We start from the raw sequence: 21,256 nt of genomic DNA on the forward strand, positions 1-21,256 counted from the left end.
AGTGAGTGCTACGGGGCAATAGTAATTTAGTTCAGTTACCTTAGCTTTCTTGGGAACAGGAACAATGGTGGCCATCTTGAAGCATGTGGGGACAGCAGCCCGGGATAGGGATTGATTGAATATGTCCGTAAACACACCAGCCAGCTGGTTTGCGCATGCTCTGAGGACATGGCTAGGGATGCCATCTTTGCAGGGCAGTCTTGTGAGGGTTAACAGGTTTAGATGTTTTACTCACATTGGCCAAGGAAAAGGAATCCGTGATTGACTGTAGACCCTGCCACATTACATCTCGCGTTTGAGCCGTTGAATTGCGACTCTACTTTGTCTCTATACTGACGCTTTGCTTGTTTGATTTCCTTTGCAGTGGGAATGGGAATAACTACACCGTTTGAATTCCGTCATGTTTCCAGTCGCCTTGCCATGATTAAAAGCCATGGTTTGCGCTTTCAGTTTTGCGCGAATGCTGCCATCAATCCATGGTTTCTGGTTAGGGGAGGATTTAATAGTCACAGTGGGTACAACATCAGCACTAACCATATCAAACATAAAATATCAAACTAATTTGAGTGTCCCAGATTTGTTTAAGATGTTAGTATAGTCCAGTCTAGTCTATAAGACACAGCTGATATTTTAAACAACTTCCATTACATCACAGTTGGTGGTATGCATTTCAACTTCACTTTCTCACTGTTGGGGAGAACAGCTGACATGGGCCCATAAATCAAAATAACAGCTTGCTCCTGTGACAGAAGCACAGGTAGTCATTCTGTTCTGTAAGTGTCCATTCTCTGAGGAGAGCGTGATGAGGGAGGCCTAAATCTAAGGCAAGATCTTCTAAGCCTGTTAACGTTGGTTACTATGAGGCTAAATGAAACAGGAGAGACACTTACATAACGGATGTGTTTAAACAAATACCTTTTTTAAAAATATTTTATTTGATAAACAATACAAAATATACACATACAAACGACAACATGATACAAAAATCCACAACTTCACCCCTGCCCAGACCCACATCTCCAGCACCCGCATCACTTTCCACTCCATGGCTTCAAACCGCACCATTTCAATTCTCTCCGTCACCCATGCACTATCAATGTTTAAATAATAAAGCAGTTTACCTTTCCACTGCGTTAACAAAGACCTTTTTCGTATCAAGATCATCATTTCAGAAGAGTCGTACAGTACATGAAATGTGAACATCCTGAGAGTGAGTTGACTACTACAACACAAGAGGTGTCACTTTACAATAGAGATCACTTTACAACCGCATTAAATGACATAGTTCACGATCATACACCCGTTTCATCATTCTAGCCTGCAGGTGTGAGAGGTCCATATAACTCTTATTTGCCTTGATATCAATCATATCAAGGCAAATAAGATACAATATGCAATATGCCAAATGTACCAAGCGTATCCATTAGACATAATCTGTATCGAGAGGCATCACCGACAATTGGGGGGGGGGGGGGGGGGGGGGGTATACCCAAAGTTCTCACATTAACAATGGTCATAAACCAGCACAACTACTGTAACATGATTAAACCCTACTGAAGCTTGATTCCCTTTCAGGCTCTACATTAAAACATCCTGGAAGGATGGTCTAAAATGTCTGCTCACAAATAACAGGAACTTCTTCCAAATGTTTTAAAACCACTGAGACCTCTGACAACAAAATATATTAGTATAAATACCAAGGAGACAATCTCTGTGTTCATAATTTACCAACAGTCTCAGAATGAGTTCAATTTTAAGCCTGAAAAGGCTTTCGTCAAAGACAGAGAGTACAGGTACTCAGTTCAGGAAGAGAGATGGGTTCTGTCACTAAGAACCTACACCTCAGTACTGACAGACTGTCTAGATATTTTATCACAGTCCAAAACAGCCCGGATCTAACCTACATTCAACCCCTTACTTTAATAAACTACTTCGTTGTTACTGGACTGGGCAGAACCTTTTCCATGTCCATTTCCAAAAGGCAAAGGTATTGAGCGCACAAACAAGTGCTCTGAAAGCTTTACCTGTAATATAATGTTTCACTCATATTTCTATACAAACAGATTGGTTAAGTTAATTGCTAAGAACAGTTGAAGCGGAGAGCTTACTGGTATACCAATAGCATGTCTGAACATATCCAAATGTACACACCCTACTGACCACAAATCAAGATAAATTACAGTTCCACCATTGTGGTTTGTAGATCAGAGTTCACTCCAGTCCAAACCCTTCTGCATTTGAAATGGCAATAGTTAACTTCTGCTTCAGTTCTTTTTTATTTTTGTATGTCGGCAGGCAGATCTGGTTGAAACATGTGTGAGATATAGGCAACCTGGAGAGGAAGAAAAGGTCAAATGATGAATTCACGTTTGTTCAAAGTTGCTGTTCTATACAAATCAAATGTGACAATAGCAACTGATTAAAGGAGGTCTGTTTTCAGTACTTTTCAAAATGTTTACAATGAATAAGAAAGAACACAGTGAGGACATCTGCAGTATCTAACCAGTCGGTGGAGGCATCAATCTTGGAGATCTTGAAGTTGAGGTCGGCCATTCCTCCCACGGGGACACGGTCACTTCCTGTTGAGAAATGGAGCAGCTTCTTCTGGAGCTCCAGGGGGAAGGCCAGCACCACGTCCCAGAATGCCCTGACCACAAAGACAAACAATTTAACTCATTAGATACATTAACTTCAGATCGTTTTTATTTCTTCTTTTTTTCCCGTTGAATATTTAAAAAATATCCAAAATACTTGCAGTGAAGCCGCTCAACAACTACATCACATTAGTCATCTAACAGATCATCCAGATCGACACACAGAAGCAACCAGGGTCAACAATTTGCTCACGGGCACGTCGACAGATCTCCCACAAGGTCAAAAATGGGGACCCGAAACAGCAATCCATCAACCACCAGCCCAAGCTCCCAATCGCCAGGCCACCAGCCCTCCAAGATCCCCCCACACAGTTCCCCAAGAGCTGCCCCTTAACCATCTGAGACCCCACTCCCACCAGTCCCCCAGTTGCAAACCATAGTCTGGCTTTTTTAATGGCGGTTTTGGGGCAGTGGCTTCTTCCTTGCTGAGCGGCCTTTCATCTTATATCGATATATGATTCGTTTTACTCTGGATATAGATACTCTTGTACTCGTTTCCTCCAGCATCTTCACAAGGTCCTTTGCTTTTGTTTTGGTATTGATTTGAACTTTTCACACCAAAGTACATTCATCTCTAGGAGACAGAACGTGTCTCCTTCCTGAGAGGTATGACAGCTGCGTGGTCCCACGGTGTTTATACTTGCGTACTATTGTTTGTGCAGATGAACGTGATACCTTCAGGCGCTTGGAAATTGCTCCCAAGGATGAACCAGACTTGCGGAGGTCTGCAATTATTTTTCAGAGGTCTTGGCTGAGTTTGAAGGTAGGACTTGAAATACATCCACAGGTACACCTCCAATGGACTCAAATGATGTCAATAAGCCTATCAGAAGCTTCTAAAGCCATTACATCATTTTCTGGAATTTTCCAAGCTGTTTAAAGGCACAGTCAACTTAGTGTATGTAAACTTCAGACCCACTGGAATTGTGATAAAGTGAATTAAAAGTGAAATAATCTGTCTGTAAACAATTGTTGGAAAAATGACTTGTGTCATGCGCAAAGTAGATGTCCTAACAGACTTGCCAAAACTATAGTTTGTTAACAAGAAATGTGTGGAGTGGTTGAAAAATGAGTGTATGTAAACTTCCGACTTCAACTGTAATATATATATATATATATATATATATATATATATATATATATACTCCACACATTTCTTGTTAACAAACTATAGTTTTATTTATATATACGCACACACACACACACACACGCACGCACGCACGCACGCACGCACGCACGCACGCACGCACGCACGCACGCACGCACGCACACACACACACACACACACACACACACACACACACACACACACACACACACACACACACACACACACACACACACACACACACACACACACACTGTGTATACTTAACAAAAAAATATACCTACGGAGCTGTGAGGGGAACGGCACCTCAGTACCTCCAGGCTCTGATCAGGCCCTACACCCAAATAAGGGCACTGCGTTCATCCACCTCTGGCCTGCTCGCCTCCCTACCACTGAGGAAGTACAGTTCCCGCTCAGCTCAGTCAAAACTGTTCGCTGCTCTGGCTCCCCAATGGTGGAACAAACTCCCTCACGACGCCAGGACAGCGGAGTCAATCACCACCTTCCGGAGTCACCTGAAACCCCACCTCTTTAAGGAATACCTAGGATAGGATAAAGTAATCCTTCTCACCCCCCCCCCCTTAAAATATTTAGATGCACTATTGTAAAGTGGTTGTTCCACTGGATGTCATAAGGTGAATGCACCAATTTGTAAGTCGCTCTGGATAAGAGCGTCTGCTAAATGACTTAAATGTAAATGTAATGTGGAGTGTTAGCATCATGTTACATGAGCTTAAAAAATATCCCAGAAAAGTTCCATACTCATAAAAAGCTTTTCCCTCTAATTTTGTGCACAAATTTGTTTAAATCCCTGTTAGTGAGTATTTATCATTTGCCATGATAATCCATTCACCTGGCAGGTGTGGTATATCAGTAAGCTGATTAAACAGCATGATCATTACACAGGGGCACCTTGTGCTGGGGACAAAAAAATGGGACTCTAAAATGTGCAGTTGTCACACAAAACAATGCCCCAGATGTCTCAAGTTTTGAGTGAGCATGCAATTGGCAAGAGCTCAGTGACTTTCAACATGGCACCATCATAGGATGCCACCTTTCCAACAAGTCAGTTTGTCAAATTTCTGCCCCGGTCAACTGTAAGTGCTGTTATTGTGAAGTGGAAACGTCTAGGAGCAACAAAGGCTCTGCCACAAAGTGGTAGACTACACAAGCTCACAGAACGGGACCACCGAGTGCTGAAGGGTGTAGCGCGAAAAGAATTGTCTGTCCTCAGTTGCAACACTCACTAGCGAGTTCCAAACTGCCTCTGGAAGCAACGTCAGCACAATAACTGTTAGTCGGGAGCATCATGAAATGGGTTTCCATGGCCGAGCAACCACACACAAGCCTAAGGTCACCTCAATGCCAAGCGTCAGCTGGAGTGGTGTAAAGCTCACCGCCATTGGACTCTGGAGCAGTGGAAACACATTTTCTGGAGTGATGAATCACACTTCACCATCTGGTAGTCTGATAGACAAATCTGGGTTTGGCGGATGCCAAGAAAACACTACCTGCACGAATGCATAGTGCCAACTGTAAAGTTTGGTGGAGGAGGAAAATGATCTGGGGCTGTTTTTCATGGTCTGTGCTAGGCCCCTAAGTTCCAGTGAAGGGAAATCTTAATGCTACAGCATACTAGACGATTCTGTGCTTCCAACTTTGTGCCAACAGTTTGGGGAAGTCCCTTTCCTGTTTTGGCATGACAAAGCCCCTGTGCACAAAGCGAGGTCCATATAGCAATGTTTTGTTGAGATCGATGTGGAAGAACTTGACTGGCCTGTACAGAGCCGTGACTTCAACCTCATTGAACATCTTTAGGATGAAATTGGAACGCCGACTGCGAGCTAGGCCTAACCGCCCAACATCCATGCCCGACCTCACTAATGCTCTTGTGGCTGAATGGAAGGCCTAGCTCGCGGTCAGTGATCCAATTCATCCCAAAGGTATTCGATGGGGTTGAGGTCAGGGCTCATCCCTGCGTTAAATGCACCATCTGGGATATTTCCTACTGTTCAATGGTCATTTAGAAACTCAGGATAATGGCTTTAATATCAGGCCTTTTTACAAAATGAATGATGTGATGATCGGTTTACAGTACCTGATGGTGGGGTCAGTCTTGCTGTAGCCCTCATACTGGGCTGCCTTCTGCAGAGAGCTCATGTCCAGGTTGGGACTGCCACACACCAGGATCTCCACCTCCTCTGGCCTCAGCAACTAAAACAAGAGGGACAAGACAAGGAATCAATATCATGGTAGTCTGACAAGTAAAACTACAGGATATGAAAATACAGGACACCTGGGATTCCAGTGAAACTACAGGATTTCACAAGACATCCAATCACTACCATCCTGCTAGGCACAGACGTCAATTCAATGTCTATTTCACATTGGTTCAACATAATTTAATTGAAATGACGTGGAAACAACGTTGATTCAACTAGTATGTGCCCAATGGGAAGGAATTTTGTCCATTAAAGAGCAACTTCTCATTTAGAAAACAGCCTACGTGGCAACAATATGTGTCAGAAATATTTATTCTACTGTCAGAATTGACTACAAAGTGGAAATAGGATCATTTTGGTCAGTCACTCTAATCAAAAACTGAGTTTTGTGAGACTTGTAGTCATTACTGCATCCCAGTGTAAATTTGAGTTTGTTTCAATCCTACCCACATAACCACAGCTGGCAGCACACAAGTAATCATCAATTCGGACTACAGCTGTAAGCAACCCAATTGCAATGCTTGCGGTAAATTTGGGTTGACTTTAGCTCCAAATTTCAATGACTTAAAAACCTCAAACCAATTATACATTGTAGAAATTCAAATACAAATATTGAAAGCATTTCATGGAAAAAACTAAAAGGTGTGCAACATGTAAATATTGTCTCATTTACATTGTGTTGACGGTCCCTAACTAGCCCCAGAGCTAGGCTATCCAAAGTCAAAACAACTTTGCCACAGTCGCACACCAGCCGGCTGAAGCTAATTGCTAGCATTTTTTAATGAAAAAAAAGGCTAAATCAGGAAGTGGAGTTGCCCTTTAAAACTAACCTACTGCATGACACAAGACAATTAGTTATGACCATGGTAGTCAATCATGAATCCCTGTTCATTGCACTAGTGCAGCACAAAATGTGCACTTAAACAGAGCAATCAATGACTATGGTACAGTGTCATAGTAAGGGCATGGGGTGCATGATCAGCGTGCCATATGCATGGATCATTGTGTCACACACTGTCTTAACTGTATTTATCAGATACAGTATCCAATCTGTTGCTAACTTGATACATTTGGCCTCATTTTGCAAACCCTATTTGACATAGTTGCATATTTTCTCTGTATCACTCGGTCCTTGACCACATTCACTCCCATGCACTCTTCATATCTGTGACTCCACCTTATCAAAACACACCCAGACGTCTGTGTCAGGCAGTGCACGGTCTGCACAACCCCCTCACAGCAACAGAGTTCCACCGTGTCCGAGGAGTGCAAACAGAAAGACAACCCGGTGACGAGTTAGAGCAAGCCAAGCCAATGGTCAGTTCCAGCTGGGATATAGAGTTACTGAACAATCTGGGTCGGTTCAAACCCTGTCTGCCACACCCCCTCCTCCTTCACCCCACCAGGCAGCTGGTATAGCTGTCAAAGCAGAGTTGCATAACCAATGAAAGCGTAGACAACTGTTGCGTAACTGTCACGATGAGCTGGTTTGGAAGACGATTGCTTTTGCTGGCGTGGGGCTATGTGGGGGGGGGGGCTATAGCTGACTTTTCCTACATGTACATTACATGTTTCTATCCCACTGTCACATTAGCATTGACCAGCATGAACATACATGTATAGAAGGAGCCTGTTTATAGGTGCATGCACTGCCTTGGAAAGCAAAGAGGGAAAATCTCCTGATTTGCAAGAACTGAGTGGACTAATAAACATGTAGGATATTAATTTGACCCAGTTTGCTGCAGCAGGGAAATAATCCAGCAGCAACAGGAAATGTGAATTATTATGTGGATTATAGTTTATGGCTATTTTTGTAGGGGTTGATCCTGTTGAAAATGATATTGCTGGTACATGCATACTAGATTTCTACTTTTGTGTTTATTTTCTATCTACAGTATCCAAAAAGGATGAATCAGCATGCTACATTTCTTGCAAAGGGAAAAGCAGTTAGGCTAATTAATGTTTAACTGTGGTTGGTGGTGGGGTCGGGTAGGTTGTGGCGTACAGTAAATACCAACTCTGGCATTCACTGACACGTACACCAAACAGATAATTGAACAGTCAAATATTTGATTTTGCTGGTACAGCAGAATCCTTGTCCAGACACATCCCTGAGCTCACTGCTGTCAGCTCATCTGACAGTTCACTACACACAGTTAATTGCAGTACCCCAGTCTATTTTAATCTTGTCAATTTTAATTGATTGATTACTTGGTGTTGTCCGGGGGTACTGAAATACTATTAGAAAGGGTCAATTCACACACATTTCCTAGGTGGCAAAGGTCCAGATGCACATTGCCATTTATCAGTGTAGTAATAAACCCCTACCCCAACACAGGCACTGTCCACGACAAACTGTTCACACACCTCTTGTTGGTGGAGAGAAAATGTTGCAATTTTAAAGCTAATTTCCTGCAATTCTTAACAGTTTGGCATGTCTTAAATGTGCATATGTCACCTTCGGCCCAAATGACTCTGTTCTGGGTCCAGATATGGACCATGGTTTGCCAATTAAGGATGGTTGATATAGTACAGGTAACTGCCAAAATAATGGAAACACTTGAGTAAATGAGGGATACAAAAGCAGTGCGGCTTGGTTGGGTCGTATTTCGGAGGACGCATGGCTCTCGTCCATTGCTTCTCCCGAGTCTGTGTGGGAGTTGCAGCGATGAGACAATTGGATACCACAAAATTGGGGAGAAAAAGGCGTAAAATATATAAACAAGGCAAAAAAAGAGACGTCCTATCATTTATTTTCAGCAAACTTAACATGTGTAAATATTTGTATGAACATAACAAGATTCAACAATTGAGACATAAACTGAACAAGTTCCACAGACATGTGACTAACAGAAATGGAATCATTTGTCCCTGAACAAAGTGGCGGTCTAAAAGATACAAGATACAGTCAGTATCTGGTGTGGCCACCAGCTGCATTAAGTACTGCAGTGCATCTCCTCCTCATGAACTGCACCAGATTTGCCAGTTCTTGCTGTGAGATGTTACCCCACTATTCCACCAAGGCACATGCAAAGTTCCCGAACATTTCTGGGAGAAATGGCCCTAGTCCTCACCCTCTGATCCAACAGGTCCCAGATGTGCTCAATGAGATTGAGATCCGGGCTCTTCGCTGGCCATTGCAGAACACTGACATTCCTGTCTTGCAGGAAATCACACACATAATGAGCAGCATGGCTTGTGGCATTGTCATGCTGGAAGGTCATGTCAGGATGAGCCTGCAGGAAGGGTACCGCATGAGGGAGGAGGATGTCTTCCCTGTAATGCACAGCGTTGAGATTGCCTGCAATGACAACAAGCTCAGCCCGATGATGCTGTGACACACCGCCCCAGACCATGACGGACCTTCCACCTCCAAATCGATCCCGCTCCAGAGTACAGGCCTCGGTGTAACACTCATTCCTTCGACCATAAACACGAAACCGACCACGAATCACCCCTGGTGAGACTCATCAGTGAAGAGCACTTTTTGCCAGTCCTGTCTGGTCCAGCGATGGTGGGTTTGTGCCCACAGATCGACGTTGTTGCCGGTGATTTCTGGTGATGACCTGCCTTACAACAGGCCTACAAGCCCTCAGTCCAACTTCTCTCAGCCTATTACGGACTGTCTGAGCACTGATGGAGGGATTATGCATTCCCGGTGTAACTTGGGCAATTGTTGTTGCCATCCTGTACCTGTCCCGCAGGTGTGATGTTCGGATGTACCGATCTTGTACCAGTGTTGTTACACGTGGTCTGCCACTGCGAGGACGATCAGCTGTCCGTCCTGTCTCCCTATAGCGCTGTCTTAGGCTTCTCACAATACGGCCATTGCATGCCTCCTTGCAGCATGCCTAAGGCACGTTCACGCAGATGAGCAGGGACCCTGGGCATCTTTCTTTTGGTGTTTTTCAGAGTCAGTAGAAAGGCCTCTTTTAGTGTCCTAAGTTTTCATAACTGTGACCTTAATTGCCTACCGTCTGTAAACTGTTAGTGTCTTAATGACCGTTCATGAATCGTTTATGGTTCATTGAACAAGCAGCATGGGAAACAGTGTTAAAACCCTTTACAATGAATATCTGTGAAGTTATTTGGAATTCTACTAATTCTTTTTTAAAGACAGTGTCCTGAAAAAGGGATGTTTATTTTTTTGCTGAGCCATATGCCATGGCCGATGTAAGCCATATGTCATGGCCGTCTCAGTCACCAGATCTCATCCCAATTGAACAATTATGGGAGATTCTGGAGTGGCGCCTGAGACAACGTTTTCCACCACCATCAACAAAACACCAAATGATGGAATTTCTCATGGAAGAATGGCGTCTCATCCTTCCAATAGAGTTCCAAACACTTGTAGAATCTATTCCAAGGTGCATTGAAGCTGTTCTGGCTCGTGGTGGCCCAATGCCCTATTAAGACACCTTATGTTGGTGTTTCCTTTATTTTGGCAGTTACCTGTATTTCACTCCTGGCTAGTTACACAGGTTTCTGTCAGCAGATCAGTGAGGATACTCACAGGGTTCACAGAGCCTAGCAACAGTTAAGGAACTATTGGGAAACCAACTGACAACGACCAGAGTGATCCAGATCCTCCCATGTTAAACCATGCAAATCTAACCCTAAAGCTGGGCTGGTTCTGCATGAATACAGCAGATTTGTGGTCTGTCTGATTGATATTCATGGTGGACGTCAACCCTGCCACTGTGGTTCCCTACATACTCTTTAAATAGGCCACTCATACGAGAGCCTCCCCCTTTTGGCCCAAAGAGCCCTGGTCATTAAGTGGAGACAGAGCACACACACACACACACACAACACCCCTGTTAGGAGGCCTGTGCCAAGAGAGGGGGTGGGGAGCCTCTGTGAACAGGCAGCGAGGAACAGTAGACTCACTCACACACATGCACGCACTCACAGTTGAGCTTCCAATCCTGCACTCCTCATTGCCTCGCCGGGCCTCACGATCACGATGCTGCCTAATCAGAAAACATTCTATAGGAGTTGACTAAACTCTTGGCTCCTGACACTTCAAACAGGACCAGCTGGCACTGAAATTATGTCCACTGAATTCTCAGTGATAGTGATATACTTAATTCCAAAAACCTACAATGACAGTTGGAATTCATAATGGTTTTCTACAGCTGTTCACACCAATTAGAATTAATGTATTAATTCACTTTGATAGTAAAAGTCTTGATATTCTTACCAACAAGGCGTCGGAGGCACACACACTGTGGAAGCCATAGAAGAATGCAGCAAACTGCCTGTAAATGGACTTATTCAGCAGGAAATCTACGTACAGCTGGACATACTCTGAAAAGACAAGAATAATCAAACAATCATTCAACTATGAGAGAACAAGCAAATGCCACACAGTCTGAAAGGCACTGTTAGATATCACATGCTACTGCACTACAGTTGTCTTTTCTCTGGTCTTTGGCAGTCTGTCTACTCCTCACTTACCCTTCCTGTTCTGGTTGGTGACAGGAATCTTATCTCCTCCTGGTTTCAGATTGTAGGACTTGATGACACCTAGTTCTTCCTGCGACACCTATAATGGTCATCACATTTAGTGGAGCGCTTCCCTTGTGCTGCAACAGTATTGATTATGGTGAAGTCAAAGATATTATGTTTCACAAGTGTTACTGTGAACAAGAACTTATGTGTTTTCCCAACCTGAAAAGTTGTGCAGAAGTCCTCCTCCACATTGCCTTCATAGCTGAGAAGTTCTGCCAGCCCATGAGCAAGATCCTGAAACACAAGACTAAATCTATAAGCAATGCTTTTATATACATAACCAGTCAAAAGTTTGGACAAACCTACTCATTCCAGAGTTTCTCTTTATTTTGACTATTTTCTACATTGTAGAATAATAGTGAAGACATCAAAACTATGAAATAACACATATGGAATCATGTAGTAACCAAAAAAAGTATTGTTAAAAGTTAATGTGTGGATTTTTTTGAGCCAATCAGTTGTGTTGTGACAAGGTAGGGTTGGTATACAGAAGATAGCCCTATTTGGTAAAAGAGCAAGTACACATTATGGCAAAAACATGGCTCAAATAAGCAAAGAGAAACGACAGTCCATCATTACTTTAAGACATGAAGGTCAGTCAATCCGGAACATTTAATTTCAAGAACTTTGAACGTTTCTTCAAGTGCAGTCGCAAAAACCATCAAGTGCTATGATGAAACTGGCTTGCATGAGGAACACCACAGGAAAGGAAGACCCGGAGTTACCTCTGCTGCAGAGGATAAGTTCATTAGAGTTACCAGCCTCAGAAATTGCAGCCCAAATACATGCTTCAGAGTTCACGTAACAGACACATCTCAACATCAACTGTTCAGAGGAGACTGCGTGGATCAGGCCTTCATGGTTGAATTGTTGCAAATAAACCACTACTAAAGGACACTAATAAAAAGAAGAGACTTGCTTGGGCCAAGAAACACAAGCAATAGACATTAGGTCAGTGTAAATCTGAGTCCAAATGAGACGCAGAGTAGGTGTTTCCCACTGTGAGGCAGGGAATAGGAGGTGTGATGGTGTGGGGTGCTTTGCTGGTGACACTGTCTGTGATTTATTTAGAATACAAGGCACACTTAATCAACATGGCTACCACAGCATTTTGCAGCGATACATATCCCATCTGGGTTGTGCTTAGTGGGACTATAATTTGTTCTTCAACAGGATAATTACACAATACACCTCCAGGCTGTGTAAGGGCTATTTGACCACGAAAGAGAGTGATGGAGTGCTGCATCACCTGACCTCAACCCAATTGAGATGGTTTGGAATGAGTTGGACCGCAGAGTGAAGGAAAAGCAGCCAACAAGTGCTCAGCATATGTCGGAACTCCATCAAAACTGTTGGAAAAGCATTCCAGGTGAAGCTGGTTGAGAGAATGCCAAGAGTGTGCAAAGCTGTCTTCAAGGCAACGGGTGGCTATTTTGAAGAATCTAAAATCTATTTTGATTGGTTTAACACTTCTTTGGTTACTACACGATTCCATATGTGTTATTTCATAGTTTTGATGTCTTCACTATTATTCTACAATGTAGAAAATAGTAAAAATGAAGAAAAACCCTTGAATGAGTAGGTTTGACCAAACTTCTGACTTGCTACTGTAGATTGCAACTAGTCTTTATGAAGTATATGTCTTCTTCTAAATATGTGAAGGACTAATAGAAAAAAACCTGAGAGGAAAACAAATTGCCATTTGAAAAAGTTGCCACGGTGGGAACGTCTGCCCTTTGCAGCACAGTACACTATGTTCATAGAATGTTTCATGGGGGAAAATCTGACTTCATTTTATTATTGATATCTAATGACTGACTTTACTGAATTACAGTAATGGAATTGTAAGACAAAACAACAAGAAAATCATGTAAAGCCTTTGCCATTACACAATCTAGAAAACGTACTGAGGAAACAAAATAACCATTGTATGCTGTATGTATTTTACATGACATTATGCTTTCCAATCCATACCTCATAAAATGAAGTACATTTTACAATGCAAAAATCATTTGAAGAACAATTGCATGTGTTTGACGTCAGTGCCGGGCACTATTAGTGTGTCTTTTTAAAGAACTTGCAGTAGCTTTTTCCCTATCCTCCACCAATTTAGGAAAAAGTATTCAACGGGGAGCAAATAAACGCCCAGAGGCCGTTATGTAAGCAAAGAGAAGGCCAGCTGCCCAGTAAAAACCAACATCTGGCCTCAGCAAGGCTGACTCGACAAAACGCAGCGCAATGAGATGCATACCGCATAAAAAGCTATACAATTACACCAAAAGCAGGTAAATACTAGTCTTAGTGACAGTAATGTGTTGTGTGTGCATACAACATTTTATATGATCAATATAGATTTGGTTTGTTTTGAGTTTGTGGACATCAAACATGCAAGTGGCGATGTGCAAAAGTTGGGCTTTGACACCCCTCTGCTGGTGAATATTGGAAACCGTCAAGGCTTCAATCACTGACTAGCAAATGAAAAATCAACATATTATGAGGAACTACAGGATTATATAAGGAAATATTATAACATCAAATCATACATTTGATGGCAATTGCAGAATATTCATTTGGGAGTTCATCAAAAAATATAAAGAAAAGCATGTCATGCCACGTGAACTGTATCTCTCCTCTCCATCTCTCCTCCTAGACAGCTAACAAACTACTGCTAGCCTGGTATCCTTGAATATCCCTGTTCAAAAAAAAAAAAAAAGCTGCCATCATCAGGAGATCGTCATCAGCAGTGTTGGGCTCCTGTGTGTGACATCTATGGGCAGCTTTTACCAGGGTGTGAGGTGATGATGGCTGTAACGGCACCTTTGAGACCTGGCTGCAGCTCAGTCTCATCTAATATAATAATAATAATATATGCCATTTAGCAGACGCTTTTATCCAAAGCGACTTACAGTCATGTGTGCATACATTCCACGTATGGGTGGTCCCGGGGATCGAACCCACTACCCTGGCGTTACAAGCGCCATGCTCTACCAACTGAGCTACAGAAGGACACCTTGGCTGCAGCCATACTGTTATAACAAGACTGGTGGCAGGGTGAGACTCTGGGACTGTATGGAATGTGAGCCTGGTTGATTATGTCACACGCCTGTGACGCACGAGCATTTCTTTAGACCCCAGGCATCAATAGTGCAATGTACGTACTATGACTCACATCATTACAATTACATTATTTATGCGTATTGCATGTGTTCCTGCACATTTAGCTATAAGTAGGAACAATGGCATATTGCAGTTAATCCTAACAGTCTTTTTAACTAACGTAACATCTTAGTCTAACAACCATACACCACCCACTAGGCACAGACGTCAATTCAACGTCTATTCCACGTTGGTTCAAAGTCACTTCATTGAAATGATGTAGAAACAACATCGATTCAACCAGTGTTTGCCCAGTGGACCATATTCATATACAGATCAACACTAAACCCTTCAGAGACCATGTACAGCTTTCTAAAACAGTCCAGTACTCTCATAAGCATCACATCCATTCATTTGATTATATACATTATTATTATTGAAAAGCGGTGTACTTTGGAAGCAAACAAAAGTTACTTTCCCATGGTTTATTACCACTGCAAGCAATATTGTTGTGCTTGTGATCCTTACGAGAAGAGTGCAGTGTGGTCGGGAAAGAATGCCAGTGAGAGAGGCTAACTAAGAGAGCTGAGTCACAGCTGGTGTCGTGTACATACAGGCATGACCTGCTGCAGGTCGTCCAGGGTGAGGGTCGCCATGCCAACGGGGGTATCGGGGTCACACGGCACCACGGGCGGGGTCAGAAGCTTCTTGTAGACACAGGGAGGGAAGCGGATGTCCAGGGTGATGCTGTTGTACACGGCCAGGCCCATGAGCTGACACATATACAGTTAAGTGTGTAACAAAGTACAGATCTTTTACAATTGAAAGCAAGTATCTTCAACACCAAAATAACTCACAGTTATAATCATATAAACCACTAGAACAGATTCAAAATGTGTCTAGTTATATTAATTTAATGTAGCATAGCATTCAGGTGAAAACCTTTTCACTTCAATGTTAAAGTATTCGGCTTCTGAGCTCTTCATACTTCGTAACAATGACACCATTTTATACCCGCTTCCAAGACCCCGCAGCATGTGCTAATGATCCCAATCATTACTCTATTATCACTGCATTTTGCCATGTACTTTATATTGGCTTGTAGCAGATCTGAACAGGGAATATAAACAGCAGGTGTATTACGCATTTAGAATGAAATTGTAGGGAGCCTGAACTCCTAAAGTGCTACCAGCTGCTTCTGGCAGATCTTCCTCCACGTGTCGTCCATATGGAACTTCTGTGGGAGAGGTTGAGCTGCAGAGCCATCGCTCTACGAGCTCCCTAACTTGCTAAATAGAGTTTGGAAAAATGCTTAAAGTTATATTGGCGCAGGCTTGGGGGAAATTCCATGAGAACTGACAGGCGGAGGATGAAACGCAGACCAGACTTGCAGCTCACAAAATAGGACACAACAAAACCTTCTGTTTCTATTACATCTCTCTCTTTCTCTCTCGCACCATTGTGACATGGGATTTTTTGTCACCCTGCCCTCCCTGTTGTGTTCGCTTCAGATAGAGACACATAGCCACTTCAGTGTCTGTCAGTGTGGTGTAATTCTAACCGAGTGGCAGACAGACTGGTGAGGTGGAAGGGGTGCGAGTGTATGTGGGTGGACTGACTCAGACTCTCAGTCCACCCACATAATATACAGTGCATTTGGAAATTATTCAGACCCTTTGACTTTTTCCACATTTTGTTACGTTACAGCCTTACTCTAAAATGGATTAAATTGTTTTTTTCCCCCTCATGAATCTATACATAATACCCCATAATGACAAAGGAAAAACAGTTTTTTATATATATATTTTTGCAAATATATTACAAATTTAAAACTGAAATATCACATTTACATAGTATTCAGAACCTTTACCCAGTACTTTGTTGAAGCACCTTTGGCAGCGAATACAGCCTTCGAGTCTTCTTGGGTATGATGCTACAAGCTTGGCACAGCTGTATTTGGGGAATTTTTCCCATTCTTCTCTACAGATCCTTTCAAGCTATGTAAGTTTGGATGGGGAGCATTAATGCACAGCTATTTTCAGGTCTCTCCAGAGATGTTTGATCGGGTTCAAGTCCGGGCTCTGGCTGGGCCACTCAAGGACATTCAGAGACTTGTCCCGAAGCAACTCATGAGTTGTCTTGACTGTGAGCTTAGGGTCGTTGTCCTGTTGGAAGGTGAACCTTCGCCCCAGTATGAGGTCCCGAGCGCACTGGAACATGCGTTCATCAAGGGCCTCTCTGTACTTTGCTCCATTCATCTTTCCCTCGATCCTGACTAGTCTCCCAGTCCCTGCCGCTGAAAAACATCCCCACAGCATGATGCTTGCACCACCATGTTTCACCGTAGGGATGGTGCAAGGTTTCCATCAAAGAAAGCCATCAACGTAGTAAACTGTTGTTTTGATGGTCAAATTACCATAGGATTATGTCATCATAACCAATTTTCAACATAGACAAACCTTGTATAAAATATGTTGAATTTGTACATTTGAAACATTTTACTGGAGATTTGATATATCTACATCTATTAATTTGGTCTCCAATCCAGAGTTTTAACCAAGCCCAGTGCTGCTTAGCTTTGATATGTGTCACTGGCTATTACCAATGTACTGTACTATCATGACAAAAAATTGGGAGAAATCTCTACTTAATAGATTCACTGTTGCTATCGAAGTCATTCCAAAGAGTACTTTAGGTTCAACAGTGCAAATGAAATGGAACCCTACTTAATCATACATCAATGATGCTATTTAGGCCTTTCCAATGGAATCTACAAGTTAATAAATGTTGGATTCACGTCTCAATCTCAAACAAAAAATGCAAGTTAACGAATATGATTAAATCAAATCAAACTGTATTTAAAGTTTGTTTTTATTTGATTTAATCGTATTCTTTAACTTCGCTTTTTGGTTGAAATGAAGACGTGAATCCAAAATAAAAATTAATTTGTAGACAGACTGGAATTAAAACCAGACTCAGTGGCACAGATGGAGCTATCCATGCAGATGATATATCTCCTTCGAAAGTTGATATTTGGTTGAGTTGACAACCAAACACAATTCCATATCACTTTTACAATACGGTAAAAAGCCTATTAACTTGTGATTATCTGCCTCTAACCCTATTTAAGGGGGCTGAATCACTGGCTGACTGGTGCACTCTGTCCCTAGGAGGGGTGCGTCACATGAGTGGGTTGAGTCATTGACGTGATCCTCCTGTCCGGGTTGGCGCCCCCCTCGGGTTCGTGCCGTGGGGAGATCTATACTATACTCGGCCTTGTCTCAGGGTAGTAAGTTGGTGGTTTGAAGATATCCCTCTAGTGCTGTGGGGGCTGTGCTTTGGCAAAGTGGGTGGGGTTATATCCTACTTGGTTGGCCCTGTCCGGGGGTATCGTTGGACGTGGCCACAGTGTCTCCCGACCCCTTCTGTTCTTGACCTCCATTATTTATTCTGCAATAGTTTGTGTTGGGGGCGTGGGTCAGTCTGTTATATCTAGAGTATTTCTCCTGTCTTATCTGGTGTCCTGTGTGAATTTAAGTATGCTCCTTCTAATTCTCTCTCTTTCTCTCTTCTCTCGGAGGACCTGAGCCCTAGGATCATGCCTCAGGACTACCTGGCCTGATGACTCCTTGCTGTCCCCAGTCTATCTGGTTGTGCTGCTGCTCCAGTTTCAACTGTTCTGCCTGCGGCTATGGAACCCTGACCTGTTCACCGGACGTGCTACCTTGTCCCGGACCTGCTATTTTCGACTCTCTCTCTCTACCCACCTGCTGTCTCCAACTCTGAATGATCGGCTATGAAAAGCCAACTGACTCCAATTTACTCCTGAGGTGCTGAATAATGACAATCACTGTGATTATTATATTTTAACCCTGTATAGCACTTTGTGACATTGGCTGATGTAAAAAATAAATAAATTGATTGATTGATATGTTGGATTCACATCTCCATCTCAATCAAAAATCTAAGTTAAAGAATAGGACTACATTTGAAATAGGAGCTCATTTTAAATACAGTTTGATTTGATCCTATTCTTGAACTTTTATTTTTGGTTGAGATGTTAAATAATAGGATTAAGCCAGTGGCTCAGATGGAACTGTCCCAGCAGAAGATACCGTACACCTCCTTTAAATGTTGATATTTGGTTGCGTTGTCAACCAAACACAATTCAATATCACTTTTACAAGACAGTAAATAGCCTAATGTTAAGGCTATCTTACAAACTAATGTAACAGTATTTCAACCATAAAATGAGTAACACTTCCATGGACACATTTTGAGGTTACTGTAACAATACATGTATTCTTATGTAATCGTAGAAAGCATTCAGGGTCTCAGGTCTGTGGAAATATTCACAATTGCTATAATAATCTGCACAAAATCTCAAACGGCATTGATCACTTGCACCATGCACTTTAACGTAATCTCAACTAACTGCAATCCAGGTTATTTGGTTGTGCTATTAAATCAAGCACAGCGATAACATATTAAGATGTTGTATTTAAATCAACTAAATATCTGACATTGAATTCCTATTTGAACTTTGGTGTGCTTTTAAATGGTTGAAAGCGCAGTGATAACACATTTAGGTGACAACTATCCAAGAATCCTATATATTTTCCATTGGAATTTGGTTGTGCTTCTAGATGGTTGAAAGCAGAGGGATAACACACTGGGAATTCAACACACTTTTGGCTGTCTTTTGAATGGGTGAAAAAAGGGTGGAATCTCAATTTAGCCAGCTCTGGTCCAGTGTTAAGCTAACTCTCGGAAGTTCAGAGACATTCAAAGTTCCTTTATAGAAGCAGCTCATCCGTAGGTATAATTTTGTGGGCCTAATTCAGATAATGCATGTCATAAGAAGATGCATTTCAAGCCAAGCTTCCTCCTCCACCCTCTCTCCCTGTCTCTCCACCCGCAAAATGTCAGTCTCATCTCGCACCCTACACTTGTCTGTCCAATTCATATAAATAACTATAGCTTAACCCCACCATAGAAAGCTGTTCTATTCGCAGTGATTGGTGAAGTAATTTAATGTTAAAAGAAAATTGATTTCAAAAGGAACAGAAAGGAACTATATAAACAGTTACTTTTTTTGGTTCGAACCAGTTCAGAACTGTATTTTGCTGGTCGAAACAGTGGAATGGAACCAAAAACGTGCTATTGGTGCACTAATAATGGTGCACTAATAATGGTGCACTAATAATGGTGCTGTTCAGAGAAAAATGATTGGAAAATAATTTTGGTTCCAACCCCTGGTTAAAATAAGTCGGACAATCATTTGGGACATGCCAAAATTAGGGATTTTCCTCAGAAATAACTTCATGAAAACACACTACTATTGGAATTGTTTAACATAGTTTACTTAAGTTAGAGCGTAAATGTATTAGATCCAAAAGTTAAATTGAGTGTTTTATCAAAATGTACACACAATGTCAAAAAGATATATAAGAGACTCTACTTGTGGAATGACCCGTTAACTTAACACAGTAATATTCTGCATACTTTAGTTATTCTATAAGATTACATCAGATTGCAATGGGTCCAATAGAAAAGCATTACAGTCTCCTCTGATTGGATCCACAGTTTAGAAGATAACAAAATTCTAAACAAATCCCCACAAAATTATAGTTCTAAAACTTAAAGCTATCATCTGCAAAGCAGCAATTAACATGGCGTAGGGAGAGTGGAGAACCTCAGACTATCTATGATAAATGTGCAAAGATCCCCTTAAGAGTAACGCCAGGAGTTTTAGTCAGCTAAATGACCTGATTCAAACGCCAGTTTAAAGGGTACAACTTGAGGACTGCTGCTGTACGTTGAGAATCTGTTTACAGTTCACCACAGGCTACACGGTACCATAAATCACGGTATGGTACAAAAGGATACGGCTCCGACCAATCGGAACTCGGAGTAGTTGTCACACTTCCAGCTGCTGAACCAGTGACAGTGGGAATCCTTGAAGAATGTAAACATGCCTTCAGAGAGGAGACACAAATAAACTCTGCTTAAACACAACTCTGGCCCAGACATGACATAGAACACAGGCCTCCAGTCCAAGAAAGATAACAAATGGTCAGAATAGAGTACATGGGAATTTCCTTTTTGGACTGCTAGGACCCAGACTAAATGGGAGTTACTGTAATTGAATGGTTATCTATTATTGCAGTGCTATATGAACATCATACATTTGAGTTTTGTTCTTCATTTATGGCTATGTCAACATTCTTAGTCTTGGTACTTGTTGAAACTTTAGGATGAGATATAGAATTTGTTCTTAACTGACTTGCCTAGTTAAATAAAGGTAAAATAAAATAAAAAAAATAAAAAATATAGACAGCTAGGACTAAAGGTGAAGTAACTCCCATAATATTCTACTGTTATCTATGGAGAAAAATATTCTTGTTGCAAACAAAACAGCTGTAACATCTGTATCTTTATGGCTCAGGGCAACACATATGCCTGATCTTTTTGTCCCATATGTCTCACCGTAGTCTGTATGGAAGATCTGTCGGATGAGAAGGAGAAACCACTCCTTGGTCAGACCGCCCATGTCTAAACCAGCCTCCCCCACAAACGTCACTTTCAGCTTCTTCTTCAAGTCTGCTCGGTTTCTAGCTAGCTAAAAGTAAGAGAACAAGTTAAGCTGTGGCCAACTCTTT

The 21,256-nt window shown here is 42.1% G+C and overlaps 1 protein-coding gene across 1 annotated transcript in view; it reads right to left on the minus strand.

Annotated features, from left to right (window-relative positions):
• Window positions 1-920: 920 nt before the first annotated feature.
• LOC124040019 (probable E3 ubiquitin-protein ligase HECTD2) overlaps window positions 921-21,256 on the minus strand; it is a 31,849-nt gene continuing 11,513 nt past the window's right edge. The window contains exons 13-21 of the mRNA XM_046356723.1: window positions 21,084-21,216; window positions 20,484-20,572; window positions 15,209-15,367; window positions 11,658-11,732; window positions 11,445-11,532; window positions 11,188-11,294; window positions 5,861-5,976; window positions 2,504-2,647; window positions 921-2,332 (exon numbers count right to left, since the gene is read on the minus strand). Of these exons, the coding sequence (XP_046212679.1) occupies window positions 2,212-2,332; window positions 2,504-2,647; window positions 5,861-5,976; window positions 11,188-11,294; window positions 11,445-11,532; window positions 11,658-11,732; window positions 15,209-15,367; window positions 20,484-20,572; window positions 21,084-21,216 (1,032 nt within the window). The 3' untranslated portion in view covers window positions 921-2,211. The remainder of the gene's footprint in view (window positions 2,333-2,503; window positions 2,648-5,860; window positions 5,977-11,187; window positions 11,295-11,444; window positions 11,533-11,657; window positions 11,733-15,208; window positions 15,368-20,483; window positions 20,573-21,083; window positions 21,217-21,256) is intronic.

Source organism: Oncorhynchus gorbuscha, linkage group LG07 (genome assembly GCF_021184085.1).
Source record: "Oncorhynchus gorbuscha isolate QuinsamMale2020 ecotype Even-year linkage group LG07, OgorEven_v1.0, whole genome shotgun sequence".
NCBI lineage: Eukaryota > Metazoa > Chordata > Actinopteri > Salmoniformes > Salmonidae > Oncorhynchus > Oncorhynchus gorbuscha.